Source organism: Schistocerca americana, chromosome 3 (genome assembly GCF_021461395.2).
Source record: "Schistocerca americana isolate TAMUIC-IGC-003095 chromosome 3, iqSchAmer2.1, whole genome shotgun sequence".
Taxonomy (NCBI): domain Eukaryota; kingdom Metazoa; phylum Arthropoda; class Insecta; order Orthoptera; family Acrididae; genus Schistocerca; species Schistocerca americana.
Window position 1 is genome coordinate 909,667,246 of NC_060121.1, and position 18,717 is coordinate 909,685,962.

At 44.3% G+C, this 18,717-nt stretch overlaps 1 protein-coding gene across 1 annotated transcript in view; it reads right to left on the minus strand.

The window, feature by feature from the left end:
- Window positions 1-5,757: 5,757 nt before the first annotated feature.
- LOC124607140 (cuticle protein 18.7-like) overlaps window positions 5,758-18,717 on the minus strand; it is a 53,662-nt gene continuing 40,702 nt past the window's right edge. Inside the window, exons 2-3 of the mRNA XM_047139348.1 lie at window positions 6,128-6,526; window positions 5,758-6,030 (exon numbers count right to left, since the gene is read on the minus strand). Of these exons, the coding sequence (XP_046995304.1) occupies window positions 5,848-6,030; window positions 6,128-6,526 (582 nt within the window). The 3' untranslated portion in view covers window positions 5,758-5,847. The remainder of the gene's footprint in view (window positions 6,031-6,127; window positions 6,527-18,717) is intronic.

Below are 18,717 nucleotides of genomic sequence, written 5' to 3' on the forward strand. Positions count from 1 at the left end.
GTACTTACACTAATTTCGGTTTCTTTTAACTTTTGTTTGTCTGTAAAGCTTTGATTACGTTTTTAAAACAAGTGTTATTTAAAAACAAAAAAAATTAGCACTGCTGCTATGACAACTTGATATCCCGTTTTATTACCGCGTTGTTAGTAAAAAGAGAAAAACACCTCTTATAACCGAGAGCAAAAAATACCGAAAAATACCTGTTATTCGGAAGTAAACGGTCGGTATCGTTTTTAACCTGTCTGTTTTTCACATCCCTACTGCATAGACGTATTGCCTTTGTACACGCGAACTGTACGATGGTGTACATATTCCACTGTGTATCCGAAAGTACCAATTAGAAAACATAACGGACACACGAACTGCAAACAAATATGAGAGACTACAGTGACTGAAGTAATAATGCGTGGACTCCAGATTCTCGAATCATCATTCACGCAGCTAACGAACGACGCTTAGACAGGTTTCTACAACTAACAAGCTACTTGGACGTTCGGTGACAAAGCCCAGACAATGTATAGCCAATTTAAAAACATTAGCTTCATATTTATGTGCTGATTCTCTGGCCCAGCGAAACCACCCAGCATACCGTATTTGGCTGCCTACGGGTTTCAAGGATACTGACTTCTGAAGTAGTATCTTGGCAGAATAACTGGAATGTGTTCCTTCTGGAGCGTTCTGTGTTAAATGAAAACATTATGGTAAATATACGAGTACGTTGAATGTGAACACTGGGTGCTTTGGTATGATAACTAGCAGTGTAGTGTAAGAAAAAATCTAATTCGTCATTTGGTTTTTCAGTTCTTGTAGAATCCTTGTTTCTAGGCAAAATTACGGCATGTCAGATCCACCTGTTACGCAAACTGGTTTTTGTATAAACTATGTGCTCACGTCAGTTGGTATTTTTTATTCAATTTTGTAAAATGTTGCCGGCCGGAGTGACCGTGCGGTTCTAGGCGCTACAGTCTGGAACCGAGCGAACTCTACGGTCGCAGGTTCGAATCCTGCCTCGGGCATGGATGTGTGTGATGTCTTTAGGTTAGTTCGATTTAATTAGTTCTAAGTTCTAGGCGACTGATGACCTCAGAAGTTAAGTCGCATAGTTCTCAGAGCCATTTGAACCATTTTAAGCCTAAAAACAGTTTTTGTCTGTATTTGTCATTATATTAATTAGTCTACATTATTGGGCTATGTAGGACTCTTCGAATATTATTGGATATTGGCAGCTTGACATCTGCAGTTGAAGGTTGTTACTGTGAGTTAAGTTGGCGAGTTAACAAATCATAATTTTGTTTGCGAAAGAAAGTATTTCGCGGCTATATTTTGCGATTACCTGCAGTTATTTCGAAGTACCCTTCCTCCTCTGCATTTCAACAACCAGTGGGAACGGCTGTTCAAAACAGACACCGCGCCATGGTTGCAAAGCCGTGGACCAGTTTTATGGTATGGGGAACTCTTACCTGGGCTTCCACGGAACATGCGACAGTAATTAAAGGCACCATGACAGTTGTGGAGTACGTACGTATTATCGCGGACCACATGGATCGCATCTTGCTTGATGTCTTCCCCGAAGTCGATAGCATCTTCCAACATCATAGCTGTCCGTGCCACAATCGTGTTACGGTGTTTTGTGGAGCTTGGTAGTAACTTGCTTTCCTACCTTCGCCACCAAATTTGCCTAATATGAATTCCACGGAACACATCCAGTATGCTGTCGGGCGGCAACCAGCCCCTAAAAGCCATCGGCCCGTAATTTACACAAATCTCGTGATCTGCTGCAACATACTTCCAAAAACCTATCAAGGACTCGTCAAAACCATGCTACGCTAAGTCACTGTTGTCAAGACACTTTTAAGCAGGGAGTCAAAATGTTTTGGCTCATTACATACAGTCTGAAAATTTGCGCTATTACAGGAAGAGTGATTTCCTGACAAGTAAAGTCACACACTATCTTGCCGTTACAATCGCGCTCTCCCTACTTTTGGTTAAAGACACGTCTGTTCAATCCAGAAGTCTACAGTCACTTTCGCATTAGCCACAAAAATGAACGATTTATCGTTGTTCCAGATTTCCACTTCCAGTTTTTAGCACAAAGCTGGGAACCCTTGTACTTTAATTGCTGACTCCGCAAGTTTCTTCAGTTATACCATCTCTAGTTGAAGCCATCCATCGATACTTAGATCCCGTAGAGTTACTAAATTGCGAAGAAGTGGGCTGCTTGTGTCATCTGCTGTTCTAAATAGTGCCAGACATTTTCTTTCTTATTAAAAGAGGTAATTTAACGGATCATCTGAGGTGCAGTCGTTAAACCGGAAACGTGTGCGTGCAGTTCTGTGGAGAAGCTGTCGCGGTCATGAAAGACGGGAGTCTGTTGCATATTTACCTTCTCCATGTCTATGTTTAATCATTAAAGACGCGGCGTGCGAAGCATCCTTCGTGAGACGAAATTGGGGCTCCACTTCTGTCATGCTCATGACAATGTGGGGGCGGTAACCATCGATCACGCAGGCTTAGGTGTGCGTACGATACGCATTTTCGAAGTACCATTCGAACTTCTTGCAGATGTCCGGGCACTGTGGTATCACATAGTCAACAAGAAATATGCCACGAAACTATGACGGCGCAACATTGGTTTGTCGGATTCCCCTCCTTGTCTCCTTTGCCAGCAACTGGACACTGATGACCACCGTCTGACATACACCTCATCGCAAGATGTCTGGCGTTTCGTGCAGCAAATTATTGCCTGCTATCTCGGAATGCCACCAGACACGATCGAACCGCCTAGAAGCCCGAAGGCCAAATATTTTCCCTCCGCCAAATATCAGGTCACTTGGTCGTTCAAGGGGTGGGCTTTCGGTTACCTCTTTCATGAGGGTCCTAAATCCCGTCTCGACTTCTGGATCTATTTACGAACAGACCATGCAGCTCTTGACAACACGCCACGTTACCTAACAGTATTTGCTAACTATCTTTGAGGGGTCTTTGTTGGACCTCCACTAAGTTGGGGGTGCCTGGAGCTGGGGGCACCACCCCCCCTCCCCCTCCCCTCCTTGGCTGGCCTATGATCGATTGTACCTCCGACCTGCGCAGAAGGGAGAGCGCGTTGTAGATTGCACGGATTTTGTTTCATTTCCTTTTTCTTTTTCTTTTCCTTAACCCAACATTTATTTTTTTTCTCTGTCACTGATGTATGTTCCACATAATTTCATAATGATAATGAATATTACAAAAACAAAATGCAGATAAATAAACAAGAACAATGCCTTCTGTTGATTCCTGTGTGTCCCACTTCCCTGTGCTCCACAGGCCCGGTGGTGGTGAGAGGGGCCTCGGGTTTCGACCCCTGCCCACTTTGTTCCCTGAACCCCATCGGTCCACTATTCCGTAAAAAAACGGTTAACGCGAATGCTCACGTAAATCAGAAAATTCGGGTTCGACTCCCTCGCTGTTGGTTTCGCTCAATGCCCAAGTGCATCAAATGCTGAATATTTCTTTCGTCACGTATTCCACACAGCTGCTGATCGAATCAGTTGTGTCTGTTCTTTCGGACATGCATCACTCGCATTGATTGTGCTTTAGTTTTCGCACTAATATGCCCTTGCTTCAAGACTGCGTAGATGATATTTTTCAGAAAATCTGGTCATGTGTCTCCAGATTCGTAGATATTACACACCAACTTAAAACAGTCGTTTGCTCCGCAACAATGATTTAAGAAAATTCGAAAGATACTTATCTGGTCCTTCTGCCTTATCATATCGCAAGTTTTCCAAAGCTTAATTAGTTTTACAAAGCTTAATTACATTGTGAGGCTTATAGTGAGTCCCCTCTGTCTTCCATATCGAATCCAATTGTTTCCTTAGTCACTTAATCAGGTGATTCCTCCCCCCACAGAGGCGTTCAGTGTACTCTTATCACTTATCCACATCTATTACTATGTTATTCACAATAAAGTGCCTGGCAGAGGGTTCTCTCCTCTGCACTTAACAGTGGAATTCCCATTGCACACTTAATGCTTGCTTTTAATTTCACCAAAAGTTAATTTGATTTTCCTACATGCTGTATCAGGTCTTTCAGAAGACCAATTCTGTTTCGATTTCTTCACATTTTTCCTGCAGCTATTTCTCCTTGGCTTCACTGAACTTTCCCTTTGTTATATTTCTAAGTGACTCACATTTCCGTATTCCAGCATTTCCCTAAATATTTATGTAATGTTTTTTCGTCGATCAGTTAAAGTACCCAAGGTTTCTCTGCAGTTATCTTCCTTGTACGGAGCTCTGTATGTCCAGCTTCTGTGATCGCTCTTTTTATATATGTCTATTCCTCAATAATTGAACTACCAACGGTAGTATGCGTTATCGCAGTATCTATAGGTTCATCATTCCACAGTACTGCAATGTCCCAAATCTTTCCACAATGGTTCTTCTGCACGAGCCTCTTGAGCTTTAGCCTACATTTTTTCATTCTGGATTGACGTCTGCGTGTATATTTACTCCTGGCAACACATTAAAAACCAATATCTGATTTCAGAATCTCTGTCGTACCATCATAAAACCCAGCTGAAAGTGTCCTGTACCTTCAAATCTTTACCAAGTATACCTCCTACTCATATGACTTTTTAACAATGTATTCGTTATTGTTTGCTGAAATTTATTGCAGAAATAAATTCGCTTTACTCTTCTCTCACTCCTGTTACTGAGTCCAGAATCTTCCATAACTCTTTCTTCTGATCTTTCCCCTACTACCGCGTCCCTATTGCCCACGATTATTAGATTATCATCAGTCTGAGCAAAACTGTTTAATACTCCGATACAAATAAGTAAGCTTGTACACCCATTGTCAAATGGTTCAAATGGCTCTGAGCATTATGGGAACATCTGAGGTCATCAGTCCCCTAGACTTAGAACTACTTAAACCTAACTAACCTAAGGACATCACACACATCCACGCCCGAGGCAGGATTCGAACCTTCGACCGTAGCAGCAGCGCTGTTCTAGACTGAAGCACCTAGAACCGATCGGCCACAGCGGCCGGCACACCCATTGTCAGTACCATGAAAATCCATTTGGGTGCTTTGCTGTATCATTTTAATAAACTGCGCGTAGGAATGTGCCGCACTTTTCGAGTGTTTGTGGTTCGATAACCATGAGAGCATGTCGCATTGTTTAGAAGTGCCTTTGTCTACAAAGAAAGTACAAGATTATCTCCATGGTATGAAGGACAGGAAGAGTTAACTTCAATATGTTGTGTGTGTTGATGCAAGAGTGGCAACTGAATCTGAAATGCCAGCCGGGGTGGCCGAGCGGTTCTAGACGCTACAGTCCGGAACCGCGCGACCACTACGGTCGCAGGTTCAAATCCTGCTTCGGGCATTGACGTGTGTGACGTCCTTAGGTTAGTTAGGTTTAAGTAGTTCTAAGTTCTAGAGGACTGATGACCTCAGCGGTTAAGTCCCACAGTGCTCAGAGCCATTTTCTTGAATCTGAAATAAACAAATAAACCAATATCCATGATGACGTTCAAAATGATTAGTTTCTTTCCAAGGAGGATTATGTGGTGGAATTGCCATTCAGAGCTAACATAGATGTAGAATTCATTGTGTCAGGCAGACCTGTTATGGAGATGACAAAGAGGTTGACACATTAGACAGATCTTTTTCGGTTCCTAATACTTCAGGAGTCACATTCATGTTATCCAGACTAGTCATCACTAGTACTGCTACTAAAATCGGTGGAGACGTAAAGAATAAAAATAAAGTACTTGTGATTTCGGAACTCAGTTTATTGTAAAAGTAATTTGTACAACATCTGGGTTCGACTGATAGACTAAGACAGTCGCAGGATAGGTCCTTCAGCCGAGCAGGGCAGCTTTGTACTGGAGGTGGGCGATGGCGTCAGCGTGGTGAATGGCGGGGATGCCGGCAGCGTAGACGGCGGCCAGGGGCAGCCCAGACACGGGGTCTGCGGGGGTGGCGGCGGCCAGAGCTGCGGACTGAGCGTGGGCCGCAGCGTGGGCAGCCTTGGCGCTGGCCACCTGCAAAGGGAGGAGCGTCTTGTCAGTAACACCGTCTCACTACATGGTATGTGTACTGTTCAGAAGGGGGTAAAGGAAATGGTGTAGAAGAACGTACCTCAGGAGTGTCCAGGGGAACACCGCCAGGTCCGATGACGATGTTGGCGGGTCCAGCGATGACGGGGGCGGCCACGGCGTAGCGAGCGGCGGCGATGACGGGGGCGGCGGTGATGGCGGGCACGCCCAGGGTGTTGCGGGCGGCCTCGGCAGCCTGGATGTTGAGGTGCGCCGCCTTGGCGACGGCCACGTGGGGCTCGTCGGCGGGCACGACGGAGGCCACGGGCACGCCCAGCGTGTTGCGCGCCGCCTCCGCCGCCTGCGTCGCCAGGTGCGCCGCCTTAGCCACGGCCACGTCGGGGGCGTCGGCGGGCACCGGGATGGCGGCGGGAACCCCCAGACCCAGACCCAGGTAGCCGGGCTTGGCCAGGGCCACAGCCAACACGGAGCTCAGGATCACCTGCAGACAGCGTATGCATTAGACGTCATTGAACTCTTTATAAGCTGGGTACTTATTGTACTGCTGTGTTTATCGTTTCAGAATTTCTTCTAGACTTTTCATTAATTAAAACTGCTTGATAAGGAAAACAAACACTCTAAACCCTAGAGTATTTAAGAAAACCGCCCTATTGAGTAATAAAATATTTAAAACATATCATCAGTTTTGTAAAATTTCGTCTACCCAGAGATTTAAAATGTCCTATGTGTCATCTGTTCCTTAGATCTATGGGCAAGTAAACTGCACGGATGTAACCATATAAATTTTTAGTAGCACAATTGCGGATCTGCCTTTTTGCACTTAATAGTGCCTTCCACCTATACTTGTGACCTTTAATGTGACAGAAATAATTATTTATACAACGTGTGACTCGCGTGATACGTTCAGGATAGTATCCTTCGAAACTGATAGTTATACAGTAATAATAATGAGCGTATGGCATTGGTTGCCGGGAGACTCCTCGTGGGGCTCCACAAGTTCTTTATCGTCACTACGGCGACTTGCGAGTGAATGAGGATGAAATGATGATGAAAGACACACAACACCCAGTCATCTCGAGGCAGAGAAAATCCCTGACCCCATCGGGAATCCAACCCAGGACCCCATGCGCGGGAAGCAAGACCACGAGCCGCGGGCAGTTACACAGTGTTAGTATAACTGTGATAAAATTTTGGGAAGATGTGGTTCATCTGTTAATTAGACCGCTTATGAAACACTAATACGACCTATTCTTGAGTACTGCTCGAGCGTTTGGGAGCCCTATCAGGTCGGATTGAGGGACCACATTGAAGAAATTGAGAGGCGGGCTGCTAGATTTGTTACTGGTAGGTTTGATCATCACGCGAGTGTTACGGAAATGGGAAATGCTTCAGGAACTCGGGTGGGAGTCTCTGGAGTAAAGGAGGCGTTCTTTTCATGAATCGCTACTGAGGAAATTTAGAGAACCAGCATTTGAGGCTGACTGCAGTACAATTTTACTGCCGTCAACTTACATTTCGCGGAAAGACCACAAATATAAGATAAGAGACATTAGGGCTCGTACAGAGGCATATAGGTAGTCATTTTTCCCTCGTTCCGTTTGGGAGTGGAACAGGGAGAGAAGATGCTAGTTGTGGTACGAGGTACCCTCCACCATGCAACGTGTGGTGGATTGCGGAGTATGTATGTAGATGTAGTACACCGTTATGATTACTCCTGTATAGTATCACAGTACAATTCTTCGGCAACAACTTGATTTCGTTTTGTGTAACATAAATTCTTCCTCGCTGACTTGGAACACAGGTCATCGTCATAGTGATAGAAACATGGATCTGAAACGTTGGAGTATTTTACGTTGTGCCGTAATTATATTATTGAAACTGTTTGCGTCAATATGAATTCATAAGACTCAAGCGAGACAAAAAATGAAACATTATTTATTTGTAATTTCTGCTACCAGCCAAAACAGTGACTGGAAGCAGAAATTACAAATAAATAGTTATCCCACACAGTCACGGTTCACAAACGTAGCCATTATGGCTGAAAATAAAAATGAAACATTGTTATTATTAATACATTATGTCTTCCTAATGGTAATGGAATGTTCAAGCCTAATAAAACTCCTCATGAGACTAAAATCACGTCTATTACGTACTATTGTCTGTCCACTGTGATACAAAAGAACCTGTTATTCCAGTTAACAATATAGTAGCAGCGCTGTACGCTACGCAGAGCTAATTAGACACTAGTATTTCGGAATGTAATCTGTTTGTCTCATCAGTGGAGAGGGTACTTCCACTGTTCTCTGTATCTACATCCACGTGTCTACTCCGAAACCCACTGAGAAGTGCATGACGAGGAGCACATATTACCTTTATTGCCTCCCTTCCTTGTTCACCTACGTACTGAGCGAGCCAATAACACCGGTTTGTGTGTCTCCCTGCGCACCCTAATATCTCTTATCTTATTCTCATACTTCGGCGGCACCATGATGGTCGTGTAGTCTGTTTCTAAAACGGAATCTATAAATTTACCCAAGATGGTTTCATGTGAGCGACGTCGACTTCCTCCAAGAATTCTTATTCAGGTTCCCCAAGCATTTCTTTTACACTTTCATATGAACTATACCGGCCTTTTACGGCCCTTGCAGAATGTTTCCGAATGAGTGCGGTGTCAAGTCTATTTGGTAAGGGTTTCAGACACTGGAACAGTACTCTAGAACTGGTCACTTTAGCGTCGTATGTATGCTTTCCTTTACAGACGGAGTGATTATTTCCCCGACAAATCTAAGTACGTCATTCATTTTCCGTAACACTGAATGAACATGTTCGTCCCATTTAGTGATACTCTAAAGTGCTCATAAGATCTGACGTGCTCGAGATATTCATCCTGTTATCAGATAATACCTCTTTGTTATAGGTGTTATATTACGTTCAAAGACAGCTACCATTCATTACACATAGTGGAAATTTTTTCCAAATCGTCCTACAATTCTTATGACCGTCCAACTACGATACTTCCCTGTATTCAACCACATCCTTGCCAAATAATCTTATCGTGCTGCTGATCCTATTTGATAAGCTGTTTATAATTTTGGAAACATAGAGGTCCCTGTGCACTGCCTTGGGAACGGGTAGACAGAATGACACGGCGGTCGATCGGTACCGTTGGGTCTTCCGAGGCCTCTTCTGACGGAGGAGGAGGTGTGCACTGCCTTGGGGCATACACGACGTCGACTATTCCTCAAGCCAGTCACGTACTTGCGAAGAGACTTCATATGATCGAATCTCTGACAGGTGTCACGACCACGTGCGTAGCTTGCTGTCGGCTACTCACCAGGACCTTCATGTCTTCTACGGCTGCTGCTTCGGACTGAACTGTTCCTGCCCAGTGTGTGGCTGGCCGCGGGCTTATATAGCGCGGGCCGGCCTCGTCTTCCCCGCCACATCCTGCCGCCTCGGACCGCTACGAGACCGCGTGGTCTTCGGCGATGGGCGGTGCCCTCTACCGCGGCGGTAAACTCCTCGTCCGGCATCCCCTCTTCAGTCTGCCTGATGCAATACTCGGCAGTGCAACAGCTTCCGCTTCTGCCTTGCCACACGGAGCTTCCATGTTACAGGGATCGTCGGCTTACTAACCCAAGTGCCAGCAGATATTTACCTTCACGGCGTCTGCAATGATGTTACCCTCATACAAGGGCATGATTGTAGTTCGATACTACATTCAGCAGTGCTCCAATCTGGAAACATTCTTTATATGGAACCCTATAATAGCTAACAAAGTAAGTAGTTAAACCCCCATCTTCTTAATTTATTTTCGTTAACATCGGAAGAAAACCACGTCATACCACACTTACTGCTGATATAACTACTATGTAATGTTTCTTACTTAATCAAAGTAAACGAGACCTAATGAATAATAGTCAACAGAGACTATGTGACTCACTAACTAACGTCATTATTCTCTAGCGACAGCCATTATTAAGGTATAAAACATTCTCACTTTTGAAACTTCCTGGCAGATTAAGACTGTGTGCCGGACCGAGACTCGAACTCGGAACCTTTGCCTTCCGCGGGCAAGTGCTCTACGAACTGAGCTACCCAAGCACGACTCACGGCCTGTCCTCACAGCTTTACTTCTGCCAGTACCTCGTTTCCCAGCTTCCAAACTTTACAGAAGCTATCCTGCGAACCTTGCAGAACTTGCTGAAGAAAGGGTATTGCGGAGACATGGCTATGTCACAGCCTGGGGGATGTGCTACAGGAGAGCTTCTGTAAAGTTTGGAAGGTAGGAGACGAGATACTGGCAGAAGTAAAGCTGTGAGGACGTGGCGTAAGTCGTGCTTGTGTAGCCCGGATGGTGTCGATCCGGCGGACTTTTGGACACGCCTCCAAGTACATCACCACATCGACTCTATCGGGCCACTTTCGCGAACTATTTACAGAGTATTCTCACCGACCCGCCTGAAAGCTGGAATCTCAATGAACCGTGCCAGCCAAGACTGGACGATCCCACGTTCCCCTTTAATGGTCAATGATAAAATGCATTTTGTTCTGATGGCGCGCCAAAGTGGAGCATGGCGCGAAAAGTATTCCTATTTTATTTCACTTCTCTTTCCTCCTCCTCTTCTAAGTTTCTTTTTCTTTACACATGTTTATCCTTTTCACTAATAGCTCTCTATCTGCAGCCTATTTGTTTTCGTTCTCCTGTGCTCCTCACCAAAAAAGAAAAAAAAGAGTAACACAATAAAAAAAATTGGGTTGCTGCTGATCGTGAGTCTGTATACTCATTTATGTTAACAAAAAAAAATGCTTTTGCGGAAATATAGCTAGCTTTTATGTTTTTACGTTTTCAAAGGATATTGTGTTATTTTATGAAGAACGTCGTCTTTTATTTTCATACAGAAGAGGTTTTTATTTGTTTTCTCCCTACCTGCAACTTTAACTCATGTTATAGGTGTTTTTTCTCTTCGAAGAAAAAAACAAAATATAAAGAAATAGACAAAAAAGAAAAAAAGGTAAAACAAAAAAAACTAAAAAAAGTGCTCAGCGTGACGGATTGCCGTTCTAAGGGCCCGGGTTCGAATCCCGACTGGGTCGGGGGTTTTCTCCGCTCAGGGATTGTTATATTTACAAAAAAAAAAAAAAAAAAAAAAAGAAGGTAGAGCACTTGCCCGCGAAAGGCAAAGGTCACGAGTTCGAGTCTCGGTCTGGCACACAGTTTTAATTTGCCAGGAAGTTTCATATCAGCGCACACTCCGCTGCGGACTGAAATTCTAATTCTGGATTCTCACTTTTCTTGCCACGTCAAATCAGAGTAAAATGATCAGTTTTCGACGAAATACTCCATGCTCTTCGTCAAGAGCAAGTGACTGTCAGTTGTTCCTGACGATGACGAAAGAGAATTTCGTAGAAAGTTAGAGACTTTGCTCAGATTTTGCTACGTCAAGAAAACCGAGAATGTTTTATGCCAGGATGTCATTGGTTCAAATGGCTCGAAGCACTATGGGACTTAACAAAATGGTTCGAATGGCTCTGAGCACTATGGGACTTAACTGCTGTGGTCATCAGTCCCCTAGAACTTAGAACTACTTAAACCTAACTACCCTAAGGACATCACACACATCCATGCCCGAGGCAGGATTCGAACCTGCGACCGTAGCAGTCACGCGGTTCCATACTGTAGCGCCTAGAAACGCACGGCCACTCCGGCCGGCCAGGATGTCAACAGCAGAAACTTGAATCTCACATCACAGAAGTGACTCAATGTTCAGTTACTGGTTTCGACAAGCTAGTTGTCATTATGTTACTTACGTTGACAGCACAACGGGAACGTTACATTCCGCTTGCTGCATGTTTATTTAGATATGTGATGATAGCTTCTGGCGGGTTTCAGACATAAATAGAGTTTTTAAATAGTATATAATAATAACAATACAAGAAAATGAAAGACGACACAGAAAGCTTGCTTATTTCATAACTTACACGATGGTGTTCATGTTTTAGACAAGACTGATCAAAAGATAACGTGTTTCATGACTACTGAGCAAACTTTCGTTTCGTTCCGGTGTACTAAAATCTTGATTTATTTACCTGAGGCCAGATGAGCTACTACAAAGTATTAATATTTATTTATGTTTAATAGTTGGTAGTACGAGACATATTTAGAACGCACGTAAATCCTTCATTAACTATTCATACGAAAAGTTAAGAGTATGTTGAAACAGTAATCGCGAAAACATGGCTGCCGTCGTGCAGCAGTTAGAAGACTATAATTATATCAGCTATTTGTAACAGTGACTATGTGCAGGAGTTGAACATAAATATGGAAACACCACTGGAAATACCTGCTTGAACATGAAGGCTGATGCCAGCTAAGCCTGCAGGTTGCGCTGTTGCGTCTGACCACTAACGGCACGTGTGGAATAGGTTGCAACTGTCAGTTGTGATCAGATCAAAGTCCTATGTAGTTCTGACTGCTTATGTCGGAGCTGAGTGATTCGAACGCTGGCAAATTATTGGTGTTCGTCTGATGGATGCTTCCGTAACGAAGGAGTGTTTGGTGTTTCAAGAGGTACCAGACAGAAGATTTATACCACTTATAGGGAAAGCGGGAAAACGTCATCCATTGGTTTACAACGCTGATGAAAATGTGTATTGAGTGATTCCTTATGGACGGTCATTGAAGAGGAAAGTAACGAAAAATAAAGGTCCAACAGCTGCAAAATTCATTGCAGAGCTGAATGTCGCACGCGCGAACACAGTTACCCCCAAAATAACACGGAGGGAGCTGTATGAGAGGGGAATTGCAGGGTAAGCTGGAATCCCAAAACCACTTATCAGTGATGAAAACAATAGGAGAATGTAGTACCGACACAATCAAGCCGGGACAATGTTTCAACGTCTAGCCTATCGCTTGAGCCTTATCCCACAGTTACGCAAGGTCAGTCATCGTTAATCGGATTTGGCCAGTTAATGGTTACGGAGTGGCTGGATACCCTTCCTGCCGCCACCCTGTACACCCCAGTACAGAATTAGAGTACTCCAACTGTCTGCGTCGAGTGTAATCCATAGAATAGTGCGAATGTGTTCAGATGTCTGCGCGCCGTGTAACTGAGGCGGAACATGGGGACCAGCCCAGTGTTCACCTAGTGGGATGTGGAAAACCGCCTAAAAACCACATCCACTCTGGCCGGCACATCGGCCCTCGTCGTTAATCCGCCAGGTGGATTCTATCCGGGGCCGGCGCGCCTACCCGAGTTCATGAAGCAGCGCGTTAGCGCTCTCGGCTACCCTGGCAGGTGACAATGTTTCAACTTCTGTCCGAGTTTAATTGCGAAGACTGAAACATGATGGGGTTTCGCTGATGATTTGCGATGCCATATCGTGATATTCCATGGGCCCCATGGTTACCCTGGAAGATCGCATTACTGCCAACTACACTCCTGAAAATTGAAATAAGAACACCGTGAATACATTGTCCCAGGAAGGGGAAACTTTATTGACACATTCCTGGGGTCAGATACATCACATGATCACACTGACAGAACCACAGGCACATAGACACAGGCAACAGAGCATGCACAATGTCGGCACTAGTACAGTGTATATCCACCTTTCGCAGCAATGCAGGCTGCTATTCTCCCATGGAGACGATCGTAGAGATGCTGGATGTAGTCCTGTGGAACGGCTTGCCATGCCATTTCCACCTGGCGCCTCAGTTGGACCAGCGTTCGTGCTGGACGTGCAGACCGCGTGAGACGACGCTTCATCCAGTCCCAAACATGCTCAATGGGGGACAGATCCGGAGATCTTGCTGGCCAGGGTAGTTGACTTACACCTTCTAGAGCACGTTGGGTGGCACGGGATACATGCGGACGTGCATTGTCCTGTTGGAACAGCAAGTTCCCTTGCCGGTCTAGGAATGGTAGAACGTTGGGTTCGATGACGGTTTGGATGTACCATGCACTATTCAGTGTCCCCTCGACGATCACCAGTGGTGTACGGCCAGTGTAGGAGATCGCTCCCCACACCATGATGCCGGGTGTTGGCCCTGTGTGCCTCGGTCGTATGCAGTCCTGATTGTGGCGCTCACCTGCACGACGCCAAACACGCATACGACCATCATTGGCACCAAGGCAGAAGCGACTCTCATCGCTGAAGACGACACGTCTCCATTCGTCCCTCCATTCACGCCTGTCGCGACACCACTGGAGGCGGGCTGCACGATGTTGGGGCGTGAGCTGAAGACGGCCTAACGGTGTGCGGGACCGTAGCCCAGCTTCATGGAGACGGTTGCGAATGGTCCTCGCCGATACCCCAGGAGCAACAGTGTCCCTAATTTGCTGGGAAGTGGCGGTGCGGTCCCCTACGGCATTGCGTAGGATCCTACGGTCTTGGCGTGCATCCGTGCGTCGCTGCGGTCCGGTCCCAGGTCGACGGGCACGTGCACCTTCCGCCGACCACTGGTGACAACATCTATGTACTGTGGAGACCTCACGCCCCACGTGTTGAGCAATTCGGCGGTACGTCCACCCGGCCTCCCGCATGCCCACTATACGCCCTCGCTCAAAGTCCGTCAACTGCACATACGGTTCACGTCCACGCTGTCGCGGCATGCTACCAGTGTTAAAGACTGCGATGGAGCTCCGTATGCCACGGCAAACTGGCTGACACTGACGGCGGCGGTGCACAAATGCTGCGCAGCTAGCGCCATTCGACGGCCAACCCCGCGGTTCCTGGTGTGTCCGCTGTGCCGTGCGTGTGATCATTGCTTGTACAGCCCTCTCGCAGTGTCCGGAGCAAGTATGGTGGGTCTGACACACCGGTGTCAATGTGTTCTTTTTTCCATTTCCAGGAGTGTATTATGTGGCCATTTTGGCTGATCAGGTCCACACCATGGTACAGTGATTGTTCCCAAACGGAGATACTGTGTTTCAAGGCGACAGAACTGTTATCCACACAGCTCGCATGGTCCGTAACTCGTTTAGTGAGCACGAGGTTGAATTGTCGCACCTGCTCTGGCCGCCATAATCACCAGTTGGAGATATTATTGAACCGTTGTGGTATACTATAGAGAGAAGGGTTCGTGATCTCTATCCACCTCCATTATAGTTACCGGAACGTGCCACATTTGGTATGATGAATGCTGCAACATTTCCGTAAAAACCATACGGGACAGCCGACTGGGAGCTGTTTTGAATGCCAACGGGTTTCATATACTGTTTTGGGCACGGTAATGTCCAGCCCCTGTAACTGATGTTTTGGACATAGGAGACGAAAAAGACTACGCTCCCTGTGCCGCGACCAATGAATTTAATTTTACTGCTGACATTAACATGTTTACCAAAGGTTTGTATTATAAAAGTATGCACTTGTTATTCACACTGTCAAAGGCACACCAAGTTGCAGGAATTGTTAGACTCGCTTAGCATTTTATAAACGAATATAGTACTGCCGATGTGACTGGTTACTTTATCTCGGAAAACGGACGACTCGGCAGGAAAAAATTAGCTCACATGCTTCGCAGATTTTGTGGTCTGTGTACCCGTCCCTAGGTTAGATACAGAACGTTACACACACAGACTAGAAGGTAAATGGATTATTAGATTTTATACTACAGCAAATTCGTACAAGTTTGTTGCAACTGAAACTCTGGATTCTGTGCCCACAATATCGCTTCAAGTGCCGCTGCTCGTGGCGAAAGGACTTTCACATATCTGCTGTGTTGGAGCTTCCCTGCTGCTGATGAACGGGAGCAACTTCTTTTAAATAAACTATGTGGAATCGTGCAATTATGTCACTACGTCTTGATGACGTTCCCCTATTTACTGATTTAGTAGCTGTTCTACTCTGCGACCACTTCTAACAATGAGTCACTTTTGGGTCCGTTGGATGCCTGAAACGAGGAACTGTGATACAATACTACTCAGTGAAACAATTTCGAAATACCAGCTTCAGTAATTTGCTTTCTTCCCGTCACGTATCGTTTCGGTATCAGTATGATCAATGAACGACTAACGGAAGATTTTGATTCATTTACTGAACTTCGCTTAACACACGTACCTGCGTCTACTTGTTTCGGTTAGCTTCAGATCCAAAGTAATGCGATTCAAATGAAAACACAAAAAACTGTTATACTGTCGCCCTTATGCATCATCTAGCATTAATATCAAATAAAAGCGGCAAATATTAGTTACATTGTGCTGTACCCCAAAGCAGTGGTGTATAGAATTACACTAGTTACTCTTGGTATGAGGAGCTAACTATCTGTCTCTTAATGTAAAGGAATACGGAAAAATTACCGGAAATGACTTGAAATTTAATGTTCCACTCTGACATTTAAACATAAAAGTAATTAGCATGTCATTAAACTATCTGCAAGGTGAAAATTGTAGAATGTAGCATCATTACCATGGACTAACTCAGACTACATGTTGAAATGTATTTTGCATCTTGATTTCCAGTACGTGTTTATGATGACACTCGTCAAGAGGCGACAGATTCTCCACGCCGTTGAAGGTATTGCAGTAGTCGAAATGTTGCAATAGCTTTCAAATAATGAATAATAAATAAATGAGGTGACTGCTTTTTTTTTAAAAAAAGAATAACGCAAACAGTCTCTGCTGTGTTTGGGCGCTTTTTATAGATGACGTCTGTCGATGGACTATTCTTAGCTGGTTCGTTAAAAAGACTAACCGAAGGCGATTATAATAAATCAGCAAGTGACAGAGGAATGAATCATATAAAAACGTGACTGTGAATAATTTAGAACTTTCGTTCTGAGAGATGGAAATGTGTCTATTGCTTTTCACAGAACTTGACAGTAGCTAACCCTCAGCTAGTCTGCAGCACCCCACAATATATATACTATTCTAATGATAAAGGTTAAACAATTCGACATTTGGACCTGTCTCCTCGCCATAGAAAATCATACGCCATATACTACCCAGAAAGAAAAGTAGTGTTCATTATTTCCTGGCGATTAAAGAAATAGCCAGAAAGAGAAGAAATCGAATGAATATTCTGGTACCATATATAATAATGAAGTTTGTCCTCCAGCCACTAATTCTGTTGTCTCAAACGTGATCTTCATGATGATAAATCGGTCATCCCTTTTACAGAAAACATAGTAATTCGCCACTTGGTACTTTATTTCATGGGAGGGTGGAGAAACGCTCCAAATGAGCAGTATTCTCTGCGATATAATTACGTTTTCTCTGAGACGAAGGGAAATTTAAGAATATATCACACAATGATTTGGTCGTGCTCGTAGCTTTTCATATGGTCAGAAGTTTCCGTACGTTTGGATGTTGCCCTTCAGCTTCCATCATTTTGTCTGTACTTCGTCATTTCTGTAGATCTATTACGAGGGCGTGCTAAAAACTAATTGCTCCGAATTTTTAAGTGAAAGCTCTTCAACAATTTTAAAGTAAGCAAACTTTATTAACCTTCTACATCTTCATTCTTCATGTCTAGGTACTTGTAGCCCTTGCCTCTAGAGGGCTCGGAATTGTAGTCCGTAGCATTGCAGTATGAAACGTAACTATGTCGGTACGTAAGAAGCAGCGCGCTGTAATCGATTTTCGAATTCGAACAGCTCGTCCACGCCAGGACCACCCTCTCCTTTAACATGACAATGCCAGATCACACACGAGCGACATCTGGAACAATTTGACGCAATGAGTTCACTGTCATCGATCATCCTCCGTATAGTCTCGACTTGGCCCCATTAAGGATTCATCTGTTTCCAAAACTTAAAGAACAACTTCGAGGTATTGATGAAGCGGTGACAGCAGAGATGAGGTTGTGGCTCCGTCAACAAATTAAAACATTCTACAGTGACAGTATCAACAAAATGGTCTCTCTTTGGGAGAAATGTGTTCGTCCCCAGGGTGGCGACGTTGAGAAAGAAAGACAAATATGTAGACATGAAGAATAAATATGTAGGATGTTAGTAACGTTTGTTTCATCTAAAAGGCTTTAAGATTTTTCACATTAAAAATTCGGAAGCAATACTTTTCAGCACGTACACTTAAAAACCTTCATCATTCCGATTTACGTATTATATTTACCTGCCAAATGTTTCCTTTACTGCTGTTTCCAGTTCGTAGTTCACGGTTTTTGCATATTTAATCATTGTTTCATTTAATGCCCATTCTCCTGACAAGGATTTTATACTTACTCCGTTAATAATTTATTCTTTCTATTTCATCATTTTGTCCTTTATGTGTCTAGATAGTTTCCAATATTCAGTTCAGGTGGTTACACTTAATTCTGCTTCGTCTTTCTATGACCTACGATATACACTCACGCAACGATATTCACCAGATCTGCAGAAATAAGTTAACATCTTCAACTGTGCAGTAATTGTTCATTTCATGTTTTGAAGGAGAAAAGAAAGGGTACAGATATTGACACGAATTTACGATACTAATTTCGGGAGAACAAAAAAGGCGTTTACATCAAGATGCACCGACAAATTAACTGTCTCAATTCTATGTCAAATGGAAAGGAGCTGTCTTTGGTCAAATGATCGTCACACTTTGTGCGGATATGCTACATTATTGTTATAAACCTTTCTCCTGTCTTATATAAATAGTAATGCAACAAAATGACAGTTCATCTGCCGAATTACAACCCGAACCTCTCGTTTCCCACAGCAACTAATTGAGC